General features: G+C 41.8%; 1 protein-coding gene and 1 long non-coding RNA gene across 2 annotated transcripts in view; both read left to right on the plus strand.

Annotated features, from left to right (window-relative positions):
- The window catches only part of LOC109823639, a 30,753-nt gene continuing 15,894 nt past the window's right edge, over positions 1,371-16,229 (plus strand). Inside the window, exons 1-2 of the long non-coding RNA XR_002242429.1 lie at positions 1,371-1,699; positions 2,952-3,037. This is a non-coding gene — a long non-coding RNA (uncharacterized LOC109823639). The remainder of the gene's footprint in view (positions 1,700-2,951; positions 3,038-16,229) is intronic.
- Positions 8,371-8,853, plus strand: LOC109823638. The gene is made up of 2 exons (XM_020389922.1): positions 8,371-8,408; positions 8,535-8,853. The coding sequence occupies exons 1-2, from the start codon at positions 8,372-8,374 to the stop codon at positions 8,819-8,821; spliced, it is 324 nt and encodes a 107-aa protein (XP_020245511.1). The 5' UTR covers position 8,371; the 3' UTR covers positions 8,822-8,853.

Raw genomic sequence — 16,229 nt, forward strand, 5'->3', positions numbered from 1 at the left:
TTTCCCGGTACTGCGTTTATCTTCTGACCGTCGTTGAAGCCTTGAACCGAAATTAGTGAGTAGATTTTGGCTCGTGTCATTGAGTTGACTTTTGAACTAATTATCTACATCGCAACGCGTCGACCGGCGTTGACCTAGGGCTACACGTTGACCTGCGTCGACCTTAGGGTTTCATATCGATCGGCGTTGACTCTCATCGCAACGCGTTGACCGGCGTTGACCGGCGTTGACCTAGGGCTACGCATTGACCGACGTTAACCTTAGGGTTTTGTATCGATTGGCGTTGACTCTCATCGCAGCGCGTTGACCGGTGTTGACCTAGGGCTACGCGTTGACCGGCGTTAACTTTAGGGTTTTGTTTCAATTGACGTTAACTCTCATTGCAACGTGTTGACCGGCGTTGACCTAGGGGTACGCGTTGATCGGCGTTGACCTTAGGGTTTCGCGTCGATCGGTGTTGACTCTCATTGCAACGTGTTGACCGGCGTTGATCTAAGGCTAGGCGTTGACCGGCGTTGACCTTAGGGTTTCGTATCGATCGGCGTTGACTTTCATTGTAACGCGTTGACCGGCGTTGACCGGCGTTGACCTGAGGCTACGTGTTGACCAGCGTTGACCTTAGGGTTTCGTATCGATCGTCGTTGACTCTCATTGCAACGCGTTGACTGACGTTTACCTAGGGCTACGCGTTGATCAGCGTTGACCCTAGGGTTTCGCGTTAACCTGAAGAGAACCAGTTTATACTCGTGTACTCCTGGGAGTTTCGGGAATCAGTTTAACCTCGTGTACCCGTCGGACAGTTTATACTCGTGTACTCCTGGGAGTTTCGGGAATCAGTTTAACCTCGTGTACCCGTCGGAGGTTGCCGGGTTATCCTTAAGAATTATTATTATATATATAATATTCTCCAGGAACTTCCCGTCAAAATGAGGAACAGTTTAGACTCGTATATCCATTGGAGTGTACGTGAGTTTTGAATATTCTGAATATGAGCGAAATGCCTTGAAGCCACCAAAAAATATAAAATCGGGTCTCGAATATTCTGAATATGGGCGAAATGCCTTGAAGCCACCAAAAAATATAAAATCGGGTCTCGAATATTCTGAATATGGGCGAAATGTCGCGAAATCACACAAAATATAAAATTAGGCTCCGAATACCCTAGACATGAGCGAAATGCCGCGAAATCACCCAAAAATATAAAATTGGACCCCGAATACCCTGAACATGAGTGAAATACCGCAAAATCATCCGAAAATATAAAATTGGGCTTCGTATATCCCAAAAATAAGCGAAAACTGGTGAAAACGGCCGCCGGATCACACTCGACCCGCGCACGCGCGGGTCGGGCACAAATCTGACCCGCGTTTCGCGGGTCGGGTGCTGTGTGTTGGGGATTAAAATCCCGATCTCTCTCCCCTTCTTCTATTTTCGGTCCCAGCTTCTTCTTCCCCCTATTTTCTTCTTCGGTCTTCTTCTTTTCAAGAACTCTTCTATTCTAAGAACTCTTCTATTCCAAGAATTCATCTCCTCTAAGAACTCTCAATCTCTTCAAGTTTGGTAAGATCAAAGATTCTTCAGAAGCTCTTGACTTGGCCGAATTTCTCACCTCTTCAAAAGCTAGGGTTTGGCAACTTGTTGATTTGGGTTTGAGCATTGACGGGCTTCTCCTCCTCCTCGATTCTTCTTCAAATTTTAGGTACGTTTCAATGTCTCCACTTTAGTTTTGGCTAAGATAGTTGAAACCCTAGCTCTTGAATTTGGGGGAAAACGAAATTTGATTTTAGGCTTTGAGTAATGGCCGAGTTTCTTGGTTGTGGTTATGTGCATAGCTTGATCATTGAAGCCTTAGTTATTCGATCTTGAGGGAAAACCGAAATTTGATTTTAACTTTGAGTGATGCTCGAATTTTTGGCTTTGGTTGTGTTCATGATTTGATATTGCAGTCCCCAACCCTTTAATCTTGGAAAAAAAAACAAATTTTGGACTTGGGGTTTGAGAAGTTGGTCGGAATTCTTTGAGCTCTATTCTTGAATTTGTACAAAAACCGAATCTTGATTGGATTTTTGTTGATGGCCGACTGAGTTCTTGTTGAACCTGTTCATATCCGAAAATTTTGTTGAGCTTTTGGTCAATTGGTGTTGGTTGAATGTGTGGTTGAACAACTCTTCGAAACATGACCCGACTCTTGACCGAACTCTTGTATGTGATTGAATTCGTATGTGATTCAAATTCGAACTTGCATATAACCGAGCTCTTGTATATGATTGAACTTTTGTATATGATTGAACTCGAACTTGTATATAGCCAAGCTCTTGTATTATTGAATTCATATGTAACTGAACTCGTTTATGCCTTGAATCCAAACTTGTATGTGGTCGAACTCTTGTGTATGATTGAACTCGTGTATGCCTTGAATCCAAACTTGTATGTGGTCGAACGATTTGAATTCGAACATGGCGATTGGTTTGAATTTCTTGGAAGTTTAGCTTCGTATCCTTGTCAACATTAAGCCTTTGGGATACTTGGTTGTGTAGATGACTAAATACCGCTTAATTCTTGTCCACGTTCACGTATGTATGCATGTATGATTTCAAAACTCAATTCAACATCCACGCTTTGATTTCGAATGATTCTGTGAGCTTATAAGCCTGCATGTTTGACGTGGTCGAGACCCTTGGTTTGGCTTTGTAACCTTCGACTTGATCTCGCCCCTGAATTTTCATACTCGATTATGCGCGTGAGCTATGTAGGAGGCGCTTGATTTACTTGACTTGTATATTTGATCTTCCTTTAACTTGAACCGAGAATGTCATATAGGTTTAATTAGACCCTTAACTGGAAAATTCTATTTTGTAGAATTTCAATCAAAGATTCTCAATTTCCCTTTTAGTCTTTCGATTCATGTATCTTGATTCTTGATCTGACTGAGCTGTTGATCTTTATTACAGATTAGCCATGTCAACGAGGAGATCGCGCCTCCCGAGGACCCGCTCAGCTACTCAATCGCCTGAGAGGGAGCATCCATCTTTCACTGGTAAGCTCTCATAATTTCTCGTTTATGAATATAATTTCCTGCTTATGAATCCAATCTTCATTATGTCACATTGCATATTGTACCCCCTCTCTGTCCTCCTTAGTGAGGTAGTCGGGAAGAGCTGATATCCTCCTTTGTGGGGGTGGATGCTTCTATATTACATCCCCGCCCTATTCTCCTTAGTGAGGCAGTTGGGAATAGTTGACATCCTCCTTTGTGGGGGTGGATGCTTATCGGATACGTTTTTCTTGGTCAAAACGCGTCTTAAGGCCATATGGGGCAATTTTCTGCCGTATTACGTTCTGTAAGATAGGGTGCATCGCCGCGTTATTTGCGTGAAGATGTACGTTATCTTGTGAGTTTGAAATACTGCTAAAATCGTCTCATCAATTACAAGATGGTGACTCTATTTCACGGATTGGTGAAAAGAATTCAACCCCCTGTATTGTATTGATATTTCTTCATAAACGCGTTAGATAAACATGCCTTCTTCATTTCAGTTGAATACCCGGCGACGCCATTTTCTCAAATCAAGATAGATGGCCATAGGAGCAGGTATTACACTGCCGTTGATAATCCGGCGTCAATTCCTTCCACTCCTCAATTCGCTTTGGATCTCCCAGATGAATTCTGTAAGCTAGTACGGGAGGGGGGCCGTCATATCACGTGCCAGTTAATTACAGATGCGCCACTTGCTGAAGATACGGATCCCGATCATCCTTTAAGGAAGACACATTACCTGTTTGGCGATTCTGTGACGGATCCAGATATCATAAAGCTCGAAGATGATCGGTGGTTACACAGTGATGGCACAACTTGGTTATACCTTCCCCCATTTCCTCGTCATCGTTCGCAAACAGAATTACGGGGGCAGGCGGTGACGCGACAGATGCCTTGGACTTTGACAGAAGAGCACACCAATATCCCTTGCGGATTTGTCTCCAACCATTCACTCCCGGGTTCTAATGGCAGAAAACATATTACAGGGTTACACCCCGGTGTGATGGGATTGGAGGACCCGTCTAAAGGGGAAATACCTATAATAGCTCGTACAGTGAAGAATCGCCTTGCTTAGCTAGAGCGAGAGTTACCTATTGAAAATTACAGGTGTCATGGCTGGTCTCATTCTTCAGACAAATCATGGTGGGGGAGGATGACAGGTTATGTCCCCCACCGATGGGGTGCTGAGTTAAAGTTAATAAGATTGTATGAAGCTATCCGGGCCACGCAATACGGATTACCGGTGAACGCTCTTCACTTCATGGGGTTAATAAAGTTGTACAATCCAGATACTAACACCTTTCTTACACGGAACAGAGATTTGGGATTACCCTTTCATGAGATGCATAAAGTCTCCGGACTGCAACTGGGAGATATACCATATCAAGAATATTTTCCCTCCAACCGGGAGCTCCATCAATTGAAGATCCATAAGCCTGTTCGATACGACACGTTATGGGAACTCACGTGTCATTATCAAATTGCTATAGCCGGAACTAACCCGGTTGCGATGAAGAAGTTTCCTCAAATAAGCTTGAAACAATTCTCTTGCTACTTATTTAAGAACTTGGAGAAACTCAATGAGGAAGTTTGTGAGTTGCAACCGCTGACTTCCCCGGAGATTAACAGATTGATTGAGAAGTGCGGTGCCCGCTCTTATACCACCGCGAGTGCTCAAGACAAATTCCTTGGATTAAATTCAAAACCTTTTTATGGTACGCCCAAAAGCCCATTCATCCTAAAACTTTATTGACTGGTTATATAGCACTTTGGTTGAAGAAGTGTGTAGTACCATATTAGACCTCAGATGCCCTGCCGATAGAGGTACTATTCCCGGCTGTCCAGCTTGCTTATGGGAGAAACCTATCTCTTTTTCCAGCAATGATCGCCGACATACATCGCGGGCTTCCTCAGGTGGTCACCGCTTTTGCTCAAACTGATGAGACCCCATCCACGAAGATTCCTATGACGAAGGCAGAACTCCCTTATGCATATCTGATGGGGTGGTTGGTTCTTTGTCGCCCTGATCTGATGTCGCCCCCTACTAATGTGAATCTATCTACTCCTCTGCTACAATTGTTCGAAGGGTGTAGGTGGAAAGCTCGGGACTTCTCGGAAGTCAGGAAAGGTTTGCACCTGCACAAGGGCTGGGTAATCAACCCATGTCTCCCTCTCTTCGACAGCAAATATGATGGGATGCTTACTGACATAGAAGTGCCCGGAACCGATCGGACTTCTCTCGATGTTGGATGCTTCAGGTGGCTCATGAATATAAGGCCTGGCCATCTTGTTTTCCGAGTAAAGGGGTGCTGTTATTTAGAGCCCTATTTGCCGTGCCGGTTCGCCCGTCAATTCGGGTACGACCAGTTATATGTCGGGAATCCGAACCAACAGTTCCATACTCGCGGCGGACTAGTGGACGGCGTTCGCGCTTGGCTATGGAATGTGACGGGCTGTACTGAGGCCAAGTTCAGTCTTCCAAATACCGATCGCCACTTAGAGCTCACATATTTATGCTGCAAATGGATTATGGCAGATGTAATAATTAATATTTTTATACAAGGTTTTATAGGAGGTCCACAATTATTTTATGTTGTAGAAAGCTTTATGAATAGCCCACATCATGTTAAAAAAATGAGGGTTCTCAAAGGCCCACCTAGAAAGCCCACTTCACCCATGTTTTCGTTTGAGAGATTCATGATGATTCTTTTTCTTTTTTGGAATTTTTTTAAAATCAAAATCCCGTGATTTTGGCTCCCAAATTAAAAAAAAACGTGGGATTCTTTTTTTTTGTAGTTTCCTTGTTTGTTTTTACCCATTTTACCAAATTTAAAAACAAATTCCTTAATTTTAGGAATTTTTTAATTTTTACTTTCCCCTTTATATATATCCTCACTTCTTCTTTCATAAAAAAAACGAAAAAAAGAGAAAATAAGCAATAGAGAACAAGAGAAGGAAAGGAGACAACATTTGGATTTTTTTTTCTTTTGGAGTTTATAGTCTTTTCTTCGACAAATCGGCAAGCATTCTTTTCCTCAAATATTATTATTTTTAGATTATTATTTTAGATTTTTTTTCATTCATGCAACATTTTTTTTCACTCGATTATATATATATTTTTCTATGAAATTTTAATATTTGTGAGTCATCAAGGTGTTGTATGTATATGATAATAGGTTGAATGGCATTTGTTGTAATTATTTTGATGGCATGAGCTGTAAATACTTTGATGGCATGAACTGTAAATAAATAAAACTTTATGACAATATACATAGCCGGTCATTGATGTAGAGTTTTAATATTTGTAAGTTATCAAGGTGCTGTATGTTGATATGATAATAAGTTGAATGACATTCGTTGTAATTATTTTGATGGCATGAGCTGTAATTAGAGAGATTGCATGAGCTATAATTAATTTGAAGTTCATGCCTCTCCAAGGGCAAGAGCTGTAAATAAGTATGACCAAAATGGTTCCATCTTTGGGATCTTGTACCTTTAATATACAGTTAGTTATGGTCATGTATATAGATTTTGTTTCTTTTTCATTTGTGTGATTATTAAACTTTCGGTAATAGCATGCAATTGACAAGGCTTGAGGGTAACATGGTTAGATATTTTGTGTCCGATGTAGTAGTCAATGGTTTGACCCTTTAAAACCATTCACTTTTTTTTCTTCTCCGTATAATCCTAGGTTTCCAAAAAAAAAAACAGATTTGTTGCTTTATAAATCACTTCTTTTGGTCATGTCTTTTTGGTTATAAAAAAAATTATTTTGACTATTAGTTTGTTTACTAAATTTTAGACTTATATTATTTATCAAATTCTCTCTTTTTGTCCTTTAAAAATATTAGTTCTCGTACCAGTTTTTTTACTTATATTTATTTTAGTGAACTTGTCAACTCATTTTGTGTACCTTGTTATGCTATGAAATAGATTGTGTGGTTGAAATCGGTGTTAATCAGTAAATGCCATCAAATAGGCTAGACTGTGCATGAAGACGTCTTCCGTCCAAAAATATGATTTATAAGCGTGTTTTTTATAGCATGGCTATGCTCTCGATATCGATATCCCGATATGAGATTTTGCTTGGCTATTATTATTATAGCATCGACTAGACGATGCACTCCTCTTGATTAGACATGTTTTGGACCACGGTTATCTTTCATAATTTTATGGAAGCCGTTCCATGGAATCACTGTGGTTAGTACACAACATTTCATGCACAGTTACTTAGATTAAACAGACAACATGGGGTTTAATAAAAGGAGAATTGGACGGAGAATATAACACGTATATAAGCGGGTTTGTGCACATTCTTGATATCCTGGTATATATATGTATATATATGAGAACTAAGGGCCCATCATGACTTGAAGCCGTGTTCCCGGGACGGTTTACGGGAAACCGACTTATATACATGAAATATTCTTCTCTAATTCAAATAACATCTAAAACAGTAATAACAGGCTTGTGTGTCTTGTGGTTGACCTATTTGATATCTATAATTAGCATTTTTTTTCTATTACCGTTAATTGAGTTTTTATTATTTTTCCATGCCACATTACACTTATACGTGCACTATTCCTTCATTTTACATGCTTGTTGGGAGTTTCCTGACTCCCCTGGGTTTGTATGCCCCAAATTCGGGAACTGTTCTTTCTTCGTAGGACCGAGAGTATTTCGAGGAGCAGGTTCAGCTGGAGTGATCACCGTTCCTTCTATCAGTTCTCCAGTTCAGTTGTTTTAGGTAGTTATTTTGGTTCAGGTTTTTCTTTAGCCACAGTTGTCTCTCCAGACTATGGTGTATTTTTTTCCTTTCTCTTTAGAGATTTGTGGACTTGTTATAGAACTATGGAAATTTCTGATATTTCTTTATCTATACATTCCATTTTATTTTCTTGGTTACATGCTCTTTGGTATAGTTTTCATTTTATATGTATACAGGATGATCTAGAGGCGTGAATGTGACTGTTACATGCTCTTTGGTATAGTTTTCATTTTATATGTATACAGGATGATCTAGAGGCGTGAATGTGACTGTATGGTTGCATTAACGGCCGAGTCACGCTCCAAACTATTACATTTTGGAACCAGGGCGTAACAGCAGCCACCGAGCCCGTTCCTCTAAGATCAATTAAGGAATTAATGGCCGAAGTTGCATCGCGTATTACTGAGAAGATTGTTCGAGAAAATATACAGGAACAGAGGAAACGCAACCATAAACTCGCTAGTCCCTCAGGCAAGGGTAAGCAAAAAGTGGAGGAAGTAGAAGAGAGATCTTTTGCTTCCAACGAGGAGACTTCCGAAGAGGATGAAATCGCTGTTGGTGGTTCTATGGAGGTCAACAGCGACTTTGAGGAACACGCAGCAGGTTTGTCTGAGTCTTTTTATAAAGAGCTATGGGATCTATCGATCGCTGATCGAGTTTGCCGACTTAAAGATCGAAAGAAGTGGAGAATTTTGCCTACTTATAATAGAATGATGGTTGAACTTTCAGATGTAGGTTCCAAGGAGGAAGAGGAGAGAGGTGGCCTCATCACCCGTACTCAATCTCGGGCCATAGCTCAGGTAGGATTGCAAATTGAGCTGCATGCCATATCAACACAAGATAGACTTGTAGATCTCCAAGAGACCCGACCCACAAAACGGCTGAAGTTGACCATCAAGCGCCACGCTAAACCTCAGGCTTCTCAAACGGAGGCGGCCGGCGATGCACCCATTGGTGGGGAAGGTAATGTTCCAACTCTTGTCATCTTTTCAATATTTTCTTCTACCAAGCTTTAGACTTAGCAGATTTTCTTTTCTAGAGGGTCATGATGAAGATGCAATGATGTACAACCCTCCTTCTCCCGACTTAGACTTTTTTGGAGGGTCATGCTTTGTGCCACAAGCAGATGAGGCCGTGGGTCAGGATTTGGTGAGTGTTGGAACTGATTTGTCCATGGTGGTTGCTAGCCCAGGTACTCCTATTACCGGTAGTACACCTTTTAGATGGCAATCTCGGGTATTAAACGACTCAGAATTCATCCCTCCTCTAATTGCTTACATGCTTCTGGCTCTTTTAGAAAAGCTACAGGAGGCGATTGTTGACGTTAGGATTGAAGAGCATGCCGTCATCACCGGAGGTGAATTTAATTCTCTTTCCATGTCTTAACACTTAGAATTTTCTTCAGATGTTTCAATAGAAGGCCCAAATGATAAAGAAACCTTTCATCATGCAGCCGATGCACCTCCATCTCATCCCATACAGGACCCTTCAGGTTCTGGCGACAGGCTACTTGATGACATGTTGTCAGAACAAACTTGTCGTGGTGCTATTGAACCGGTTATGGAAACAGCTAAACCGGTCATCGAAACTGTTGAACCAGTCCTCGAGACTGTTGAACCAGTCATCGAGCCCGGTTCCTCTGCAGGTATGGATTTTGTCCTTCTGTGAAAGTTATTCCCTTATCAGTTTTACTTAGCCTTAAGGGAGTCATACAGGTATGGATTTTGTCCTTCTGTGAAAGTTATTCCCTTATCAGTTTTACTTAGCCTTAAGGGAGTCATACTTGTAGGACCAGTCGTTAAGACCCTTATCAGTTTTACTTAGCCTTAAGGGAGTCATACTTGTAGGACCAGTCGTTAAGACTGATGCAACTATTATAGAAACTCAGTCGTCAGTGGCTAAAACTCAGCACACGATCCTGGCAACCGAGATGACTACTACAGCTACGGGGATCAGTCCGGTTGAACAAATCGCAAGACCAACTGAAGAAGTCGGCACATCTACGACTATTACGTCTGCAATAACTCCAAGGACTCATGCAAGCGTGCAAGGGGTGTCGAACGCAGAGCGTCAAACTGAAGAGCCTTCCATAGTTATTGGTGAGCCCTGTTTTCGACATTTATCTTGAAACTATTCGGACTAAGATTCCTAAATAGTTACTCTTCTTTTTAGGGCTCTCAACTCAGCTTTATGATCTCGTCACGGCACTACTATCCAATAACGACCCAGATAAAATTCTCCTTCGCATGGAAATTCGTTCTTTCTTCTCGTTCGTGAACGAGATGGTTGATAATCTTCTCCGCAACGGGCTTTCTATTGGTCTCTTCAAGTCATATCTCGACAACCAAGTGACTTTTCTAAGGAGTCAAGGGTATTCAGACCTGGCGGACGTTATTACTGCAAACTTGGTTCGCCTTGAGTGCGAACTTGAAAAACTGAAGGAGTTTCAGGCAGCCGGAGTTTCTTCATATGTGGCCGCTCAGATGGAAGCCAAGTTACAAGCATGGCATGAAGCTCAAGTATCTGCTGATTCTAAGATTCAGGAAGCGGAGGGTCTTGTTCACCAACTGGAAGCTGCTTGTGCTGGCAAGTCGGCAACTCTTTGCAATATTGACTCCTCTCTTGTGTCAGGTGATGCCACCATAGCACGACTCAAGCTAGAGTTAAAAGCAGTGAAGGATGCTCAAGCTGCTTTGAAGATGACAAGAGTACATGTGGAGCGCGCTCGAGAGGACATGTCCGGGCAACTGGCACTTACTAAAGAGAAGTTGGCTACGATGAAAGCAGAAGCCGGGAAGGTATTGGCTGCTGATGAAGACTCTATGAAGACCACGATACGGAGCGAGCTTGAGCAAGCTTATACTGTGGAATTATCTAAGTTGGAGCAGCAAGTTCTTAGCCATAAGCTTTATGTAGATTAATTGTAACTTTTGTACCTGCAAACTCAATTTTTTTAATAGAAGATATATTTTTTTGTTCATTATACCTCTTTTATTATGATGTCTTATTCTGTTTGGAATAATCAACCATAATATTTTGTTCATTATACCTCTTTTATTATGATGTCTTATTCTGTTTGGAATAATCAACCATAATATTTATAGGATTTTTGGCAAACCCTCAGCCTTCAAGATGTCTTATTCTGTTTGGAATAATCAACCATAATATTTATAGGATTTTTGGCAAACCCTCAGCCTTCAATGGGTTTGATGAGCCTTTACCGATTACCGTTTGAGTCGGGCTAGCATGTGAATTATTAGAACCCGTTTCACATGTAACGTTGTGCTAAGAGAATTAATTCTTCATAGACTTAATGCTATGACTTTGCATGCATAGACTTTACCATTTCTCACAGAAATATGGTATCCGGCAACGCGTGTTAGGCGCAGACTTAGGATTTTTGACAAATCCTCAGCCTTCAACGGATTTGATATGCCTTTACCGATTATCGTTTGAATCGGGCTAGCATGTGAATTATTAGAACCCGTTTCACATGTAACGTTGTGCTAATAGAGTTAATTCTTCTTAGACTTAATGCTATGACTTTGAATATATAGACTTCACCATTTCTTACGGGAATATGGCACCCGGCAATGCGTGTTAGGCGCTGACTCATCCCTACTTAGGATTCGGGAGAAAAGTCTCCAGACTCGTATTCTGGTGTCTTTTTCCACTCAGTGAAAGACTAAACTGGCTACGCGTGTTAGGCGTAGGCTTATCTCTATTTAGGAGTCGAGATAAAATTCTCCGTGCATAAAGTGCGCGGATTTGAAGTTGAGAATTGTGTCTTTTCTCAGGGTAAAGACAAACCCGATGCTGAAGAGGAAGAATTTATATTCTGTCCCCAAGTCTTGTTTAGGGTAAAGACGAACCCAAAAATGGAAGAGGAAGAATTTTATATTCTATCTTCCAACACTAAAGAGGAAGAATTTTATATTCTATGTCCAGTTGGAAACGAAACTCGAGGTGGGATCTCCACCCTCAGAATCCGAAAAGATGAAACTAGGAGTGAGATCTTCACTCCGAGAATCGGAAAGATTCAAACAACCCTAACTTTTATAGGATTTGTTGCTTGATCCAAGAAAAGAGTTCCTCATTGATTGAGGGAAAATTCCGATTTTGACCCTAACTTTTATAGGTTTGGCTGAAAAGGAAAAGATGGAAGTTTTTCGTTTATCGAAAGGGATGACTCGATCTTAGTCCTAACTATCTGCAGGTATGACCAAGTGAGGTTGGAGACAATCCTAACTTTTATAGGTTTGATTGCTCAAATTGAAAGTGGACCTCTCGTTCATGGAAGGAAATGAGAGGGGAAACTGGCTTTGGCCCTAACTTTTATAGGCTTGGCCTGAAAGCAAAGAGAGAGGAATACATGTAGCAGTAGAAATACTGGTTTGTACTAGCTATTCGATGGGGGATTTTGATGTTAAGTGATCAGGACTTAATACGTTAAGTTTTGAGAATTGCCATGAATTGCCGGATAGAAATTTTGGTGGGCCCACCGTCGATTGATTCGATCAGTAGGAGATTTTGTGAGGAAAGATTGATCTGTCAAAAAGGGCGAATCTCGCCTCAGCAAAAGAATTCATGAGAATTAGTGAATTTGACATCAACAATAAAATACGCTTTAACTTTGAATACATTCAGAGTCTAAGTGTGAATTTCTTATTCATTACTTCCATAGCAACTGGGTTATCCCTAAGAATACCACATGTAGTATTCTTCTGGGAACTTCTCGGTATATTGGTTATCCTGAATATACTAAGGGTAGTATTTTTTCAGAAACTTGCCGTTTATCGGCATCATAAGTCGGTCGCCTTCCTTAGTAATAAGGCGATATGCGCCACTCGAGTAGACTGTCTTTACTACGAACAGCCCTTCCCATTTGGGTTCAAATTTGCCTTTCTTCTTGGAGTTAAGGATCATAGGCCGTCATTCGGTTAAGACTAAATCTCCTTCTTTAAAACTCCATTGTCGAACCTTCTTGTCGAAAGCTCGAGAACTTTTGGCTTGGTAGAATTCAATGTACTGTTGAGTCTCCAAGCGTTTTTCGTCGAGCATCTCGAGTTCTTTGAGACGTTTCTGATGTTGTTCTTCGGTCGTCATCTGGGATGCGAGAGCGATTCGAAAAGATGGAATTTGAATTTCCAACAGAAGGACAGCTTCACACCCGTACACCAAAGAATATGGGGTTGTGCCGGCAGGCGTGTGAACTGTGGTACGGTAAGCCCATAGTGCTTTGCCGAGTTTATCATCCCAATCTCGTTTGTTAGTCTTCACGAGTTTTGATAGAAACTTGATGATAGTCTTGTTAAAAGCTTCAGCTAATCCGTTTGCTGTGGGATTATAAGCTGTTGATGAGACGTCTTGAATTTTAAACTTCTCGCAAAATCTGATGAATGCATTACTGACAAACTGAGGACCGTTGTCATGTATGATTCGCCTTGGGACACCATACCGGTAGATAATGTGGTGCTTAATGAACGCAATGACGTTGTTCGTCTTCACTTCTTTGAGCGGAATTGCTTCAGCCCACTTGGAGAAGTAATCAGTAATTGCTAGAATGAATCGATCACCTTTGACTGACGGGGGATTTATAGGACCAATAATATCCATTCCCCAAGTCTCAAAAGGCCATGATGTAGCCGAAGGATGCAAATGCTCCGGGGGTTGGTGCATATAATTCGCGTGCACTTGACACGCGTGACACTTTCGGGCATATGCGACCGCATCTTTGATCATGGTAGGCCAATAATATCACATTCTTCTGATGCGGTCATAAAGTTTGGGGCCAAGTTGGTGTGCATCACAAACCCCTTCGTGCGTCTCTTTCAGGACTTCTTCTGCTTCTTTAATCGATAAACAACATAGTAGTAAGCCATTGTACCCCCTTCGATATAGCGTTCGACTCTCCGTATTATAGTAGAATCTCGGTACTCTTCGTCAGATTGAGTCCCTTTCCTTCACGTCTTCTGGTAAGATTCCATGCAAGACGTAATCGATGATAGGGAAACGCTAATCTCGGGGTTCGAAATCGACTTGAGTTGAATGTACTTCTTTAATATCCTCTTCCTTGTCATCTTCATCGTAGATTGGCACGAAGAGTTGGTGAGTTCTTACCGTAACGAACTGTTCTGTTTCGGGAGGCTGTGCCAGGGACACGGCTAATGCTGCCAGCGCATCTGCGTATGCGTTTTGTAAGCATGGAATGTATTTGATGAAGAATCCTTCAAAAGATTCTGCCATCTCAACGGCCACCTTGTGGTATGGTATTAAGTCTTGATTTCTGACCTCATATTCCTCATGAATTTGTTTAACTACTAATTGAGAATCACCGAAAGCTTCGAGATACTCGACCCCCAGCTCTTTAGCAAAGCTGAGTCCAATAAGTAGCGCATTATACTCGACTACGTTATTCGAGCATGGCTCGGTCAGCGAGTAAGCTCGAAGCATCACATATTTTCCCGGGGAAACTAAGACAACTCCAACTCCAGAAGAAATCTTAGAACATCCAGGGGCACTTGCTACATTAGTTGCTTGAGAAGCACCATCGAAGTACAAACGTCACACCTGTTGATGGGAAGTTACATTGACTTCGTGGGTTTCATCTGGCAGATCGTCGTATACCTCGGCGGTATCCGTAGTTGGGTTAGCTGCCAGGAGATCACAAATAGCTTGTCCATTGACTAACTTTTATTGTTTAAAATGTAGGTCGTATTAGGACAGAAGTAAAGCCCATTTCGCTAACCGCCAATTCATGAAAGCAGGCTGTGTCATGAATATTCTGACTGGGTTAACATTGGAGATAACGTAGATAGTTTTCCCCACCAAGTAGTGTCGCATCTTTTGGATAGCGAATACTAAGGCGAGACACTCTCTTTCGATCATTGGATATCGAGATTCGACACCCACAAGGGTCCGACTCAAGTAATATACTGCCTGTTCATGACCGTTATCGTCGTCTTATGCAAGTAATGCACTTAATGAATGGCTCGTCGCCTTGACATAAATCAAGAATGGTTTGCCCGACTTCGGTGCAACGAGCACTAGAGGTTTTAAGAGATATTCTTTAATATCTTCAAACGCTTTTTGGCAAGCGTCATCGCATATAAGTGATACGCCTTTTTTTGTAAGCCCGAAGAATGGTTGACATTTTCTCGAAAGGTTTGAAATGAAGCGACGAATATAAGCCAACCGTCCATATAAATGATACGCTTTTTGGCCGGTCATGCTTCGAATTCTTCGTCTGCATATCCTCTTTAGTGAAAGAAATGTAGGGAAAATGGTGCACCGCGAGGTTGCAATGTTGGACTAGCGGCTCTGGTTCTTCAGGAGATGGCTTAATCTGAGTCAGGAAAACTTCAGAATTGGCCAAGGTTTCTTGTAAAGCTTGCCTCGTGTCTTTTGAAAGACGCAGCAGCTCATATAGGATTATTCTAGCCGGTAACTGTGTCATAATATCAAAATAGGGTGGAGCGCTCGAGCTTCCTGGTTTGTCTCTCCCAATCGGTTGATTGAATCGAGACTGCTTCGGGTTCTGACCCTCTTGATATAAGGGTTCTTTCCCTTTTTGCTTTTGTTGGGTCTTCTCCATAACTATGGGTGTTAGGGGAGTTGTGACAATTCCCATTTCTGTTAATGTCTTAGAGGGAACGGTTTTGGTTACCCCCTGCTTAGCTAATTGCTTGGAAGCATCCGGGTACTTGAAATGATATTCATTTCCGTTCCGGGTTACAAAGGCTTCTTGTTCATCTTCAAAAAGCGGGAAAGTAGGAATTCTTTCGTCATCTTCTCTTGGAATAGCAGAGGCTCCGTAGCAGGATTTTCCCTTGCATTTTGATTTCGTCTTGGATGACGATCCGACCCACTGTTCATCTTTGACCAGATCAGGATGAACCCAAAGAATTTCACCATTCGGGGCTGTGTGTGGCACAAGTCCTTTCTGACGTTGTTTGTGAGGATCATTGTTCACGGTGTTCATCGCAACTTTCGTCACGGGCTCGGGTTGAAACCAGTTCAAAGGGACAGATCTGAAGCTGATCGACACCGCATTCGCACCCACCTTCTTCTCTTTAGGCTGCTTCATGGTAATAACCCCTACATCGATCAAAGCTTGGATCTTATCCTTGAGGGCGTAGCATGACTTGTCTGTGAAATGCGCAATACTTCGGGTCATTAACCCTCTTAGCGTCTTCTTGATCTTGGATCGGAGGCAACTTGATCTTGTTGTTCTCTATAAGGTATTTGAAAATACTGGAAACTTCATCCTATTTAAACGAGTAGACTTTTCGGAATTTTGGCTCCGAAGTCTTCTGTTTCTGAGGCTGTTGTTACCACCGTGACTGCTGAGGCGCCTTTTGCTGCTGCTGTTGCGGTTGCGCTTGCACTTTGAATGTTTGGTTCGCGTCCACTGCATTCACTTGT

The sequence above is a fragment of the Asparagus officinalis genome, chromosome 9, assembly GCF_001876935.1.
Source record: "Asparagus officinalis chromosome 9, Aspof.V1, whole genome shotgun sequence".
Taxonomy (NCBI): Eukaryota; Viridiplantae; Streptophyta; class Magnoliopsida; order Asparagales; family Asparagaceae; genus Asparagus; species Asparagus officinalis.

Coding starts and splice junctions, on each gene's coding strand:
- LOC109823638 (XM_020389922.1), top strand. CDS start 8,372: ATGGAGGTCAACAGCGACTTTGAGGAACACGCAGCAG. Junction 8,409..8,534: donor CTTTGAGGAACACGCAGCAG/GTTTGTCTGAGT, acceptor TTGAACTTTCAG/ATGTAGGTTCCAAGGAGGAA.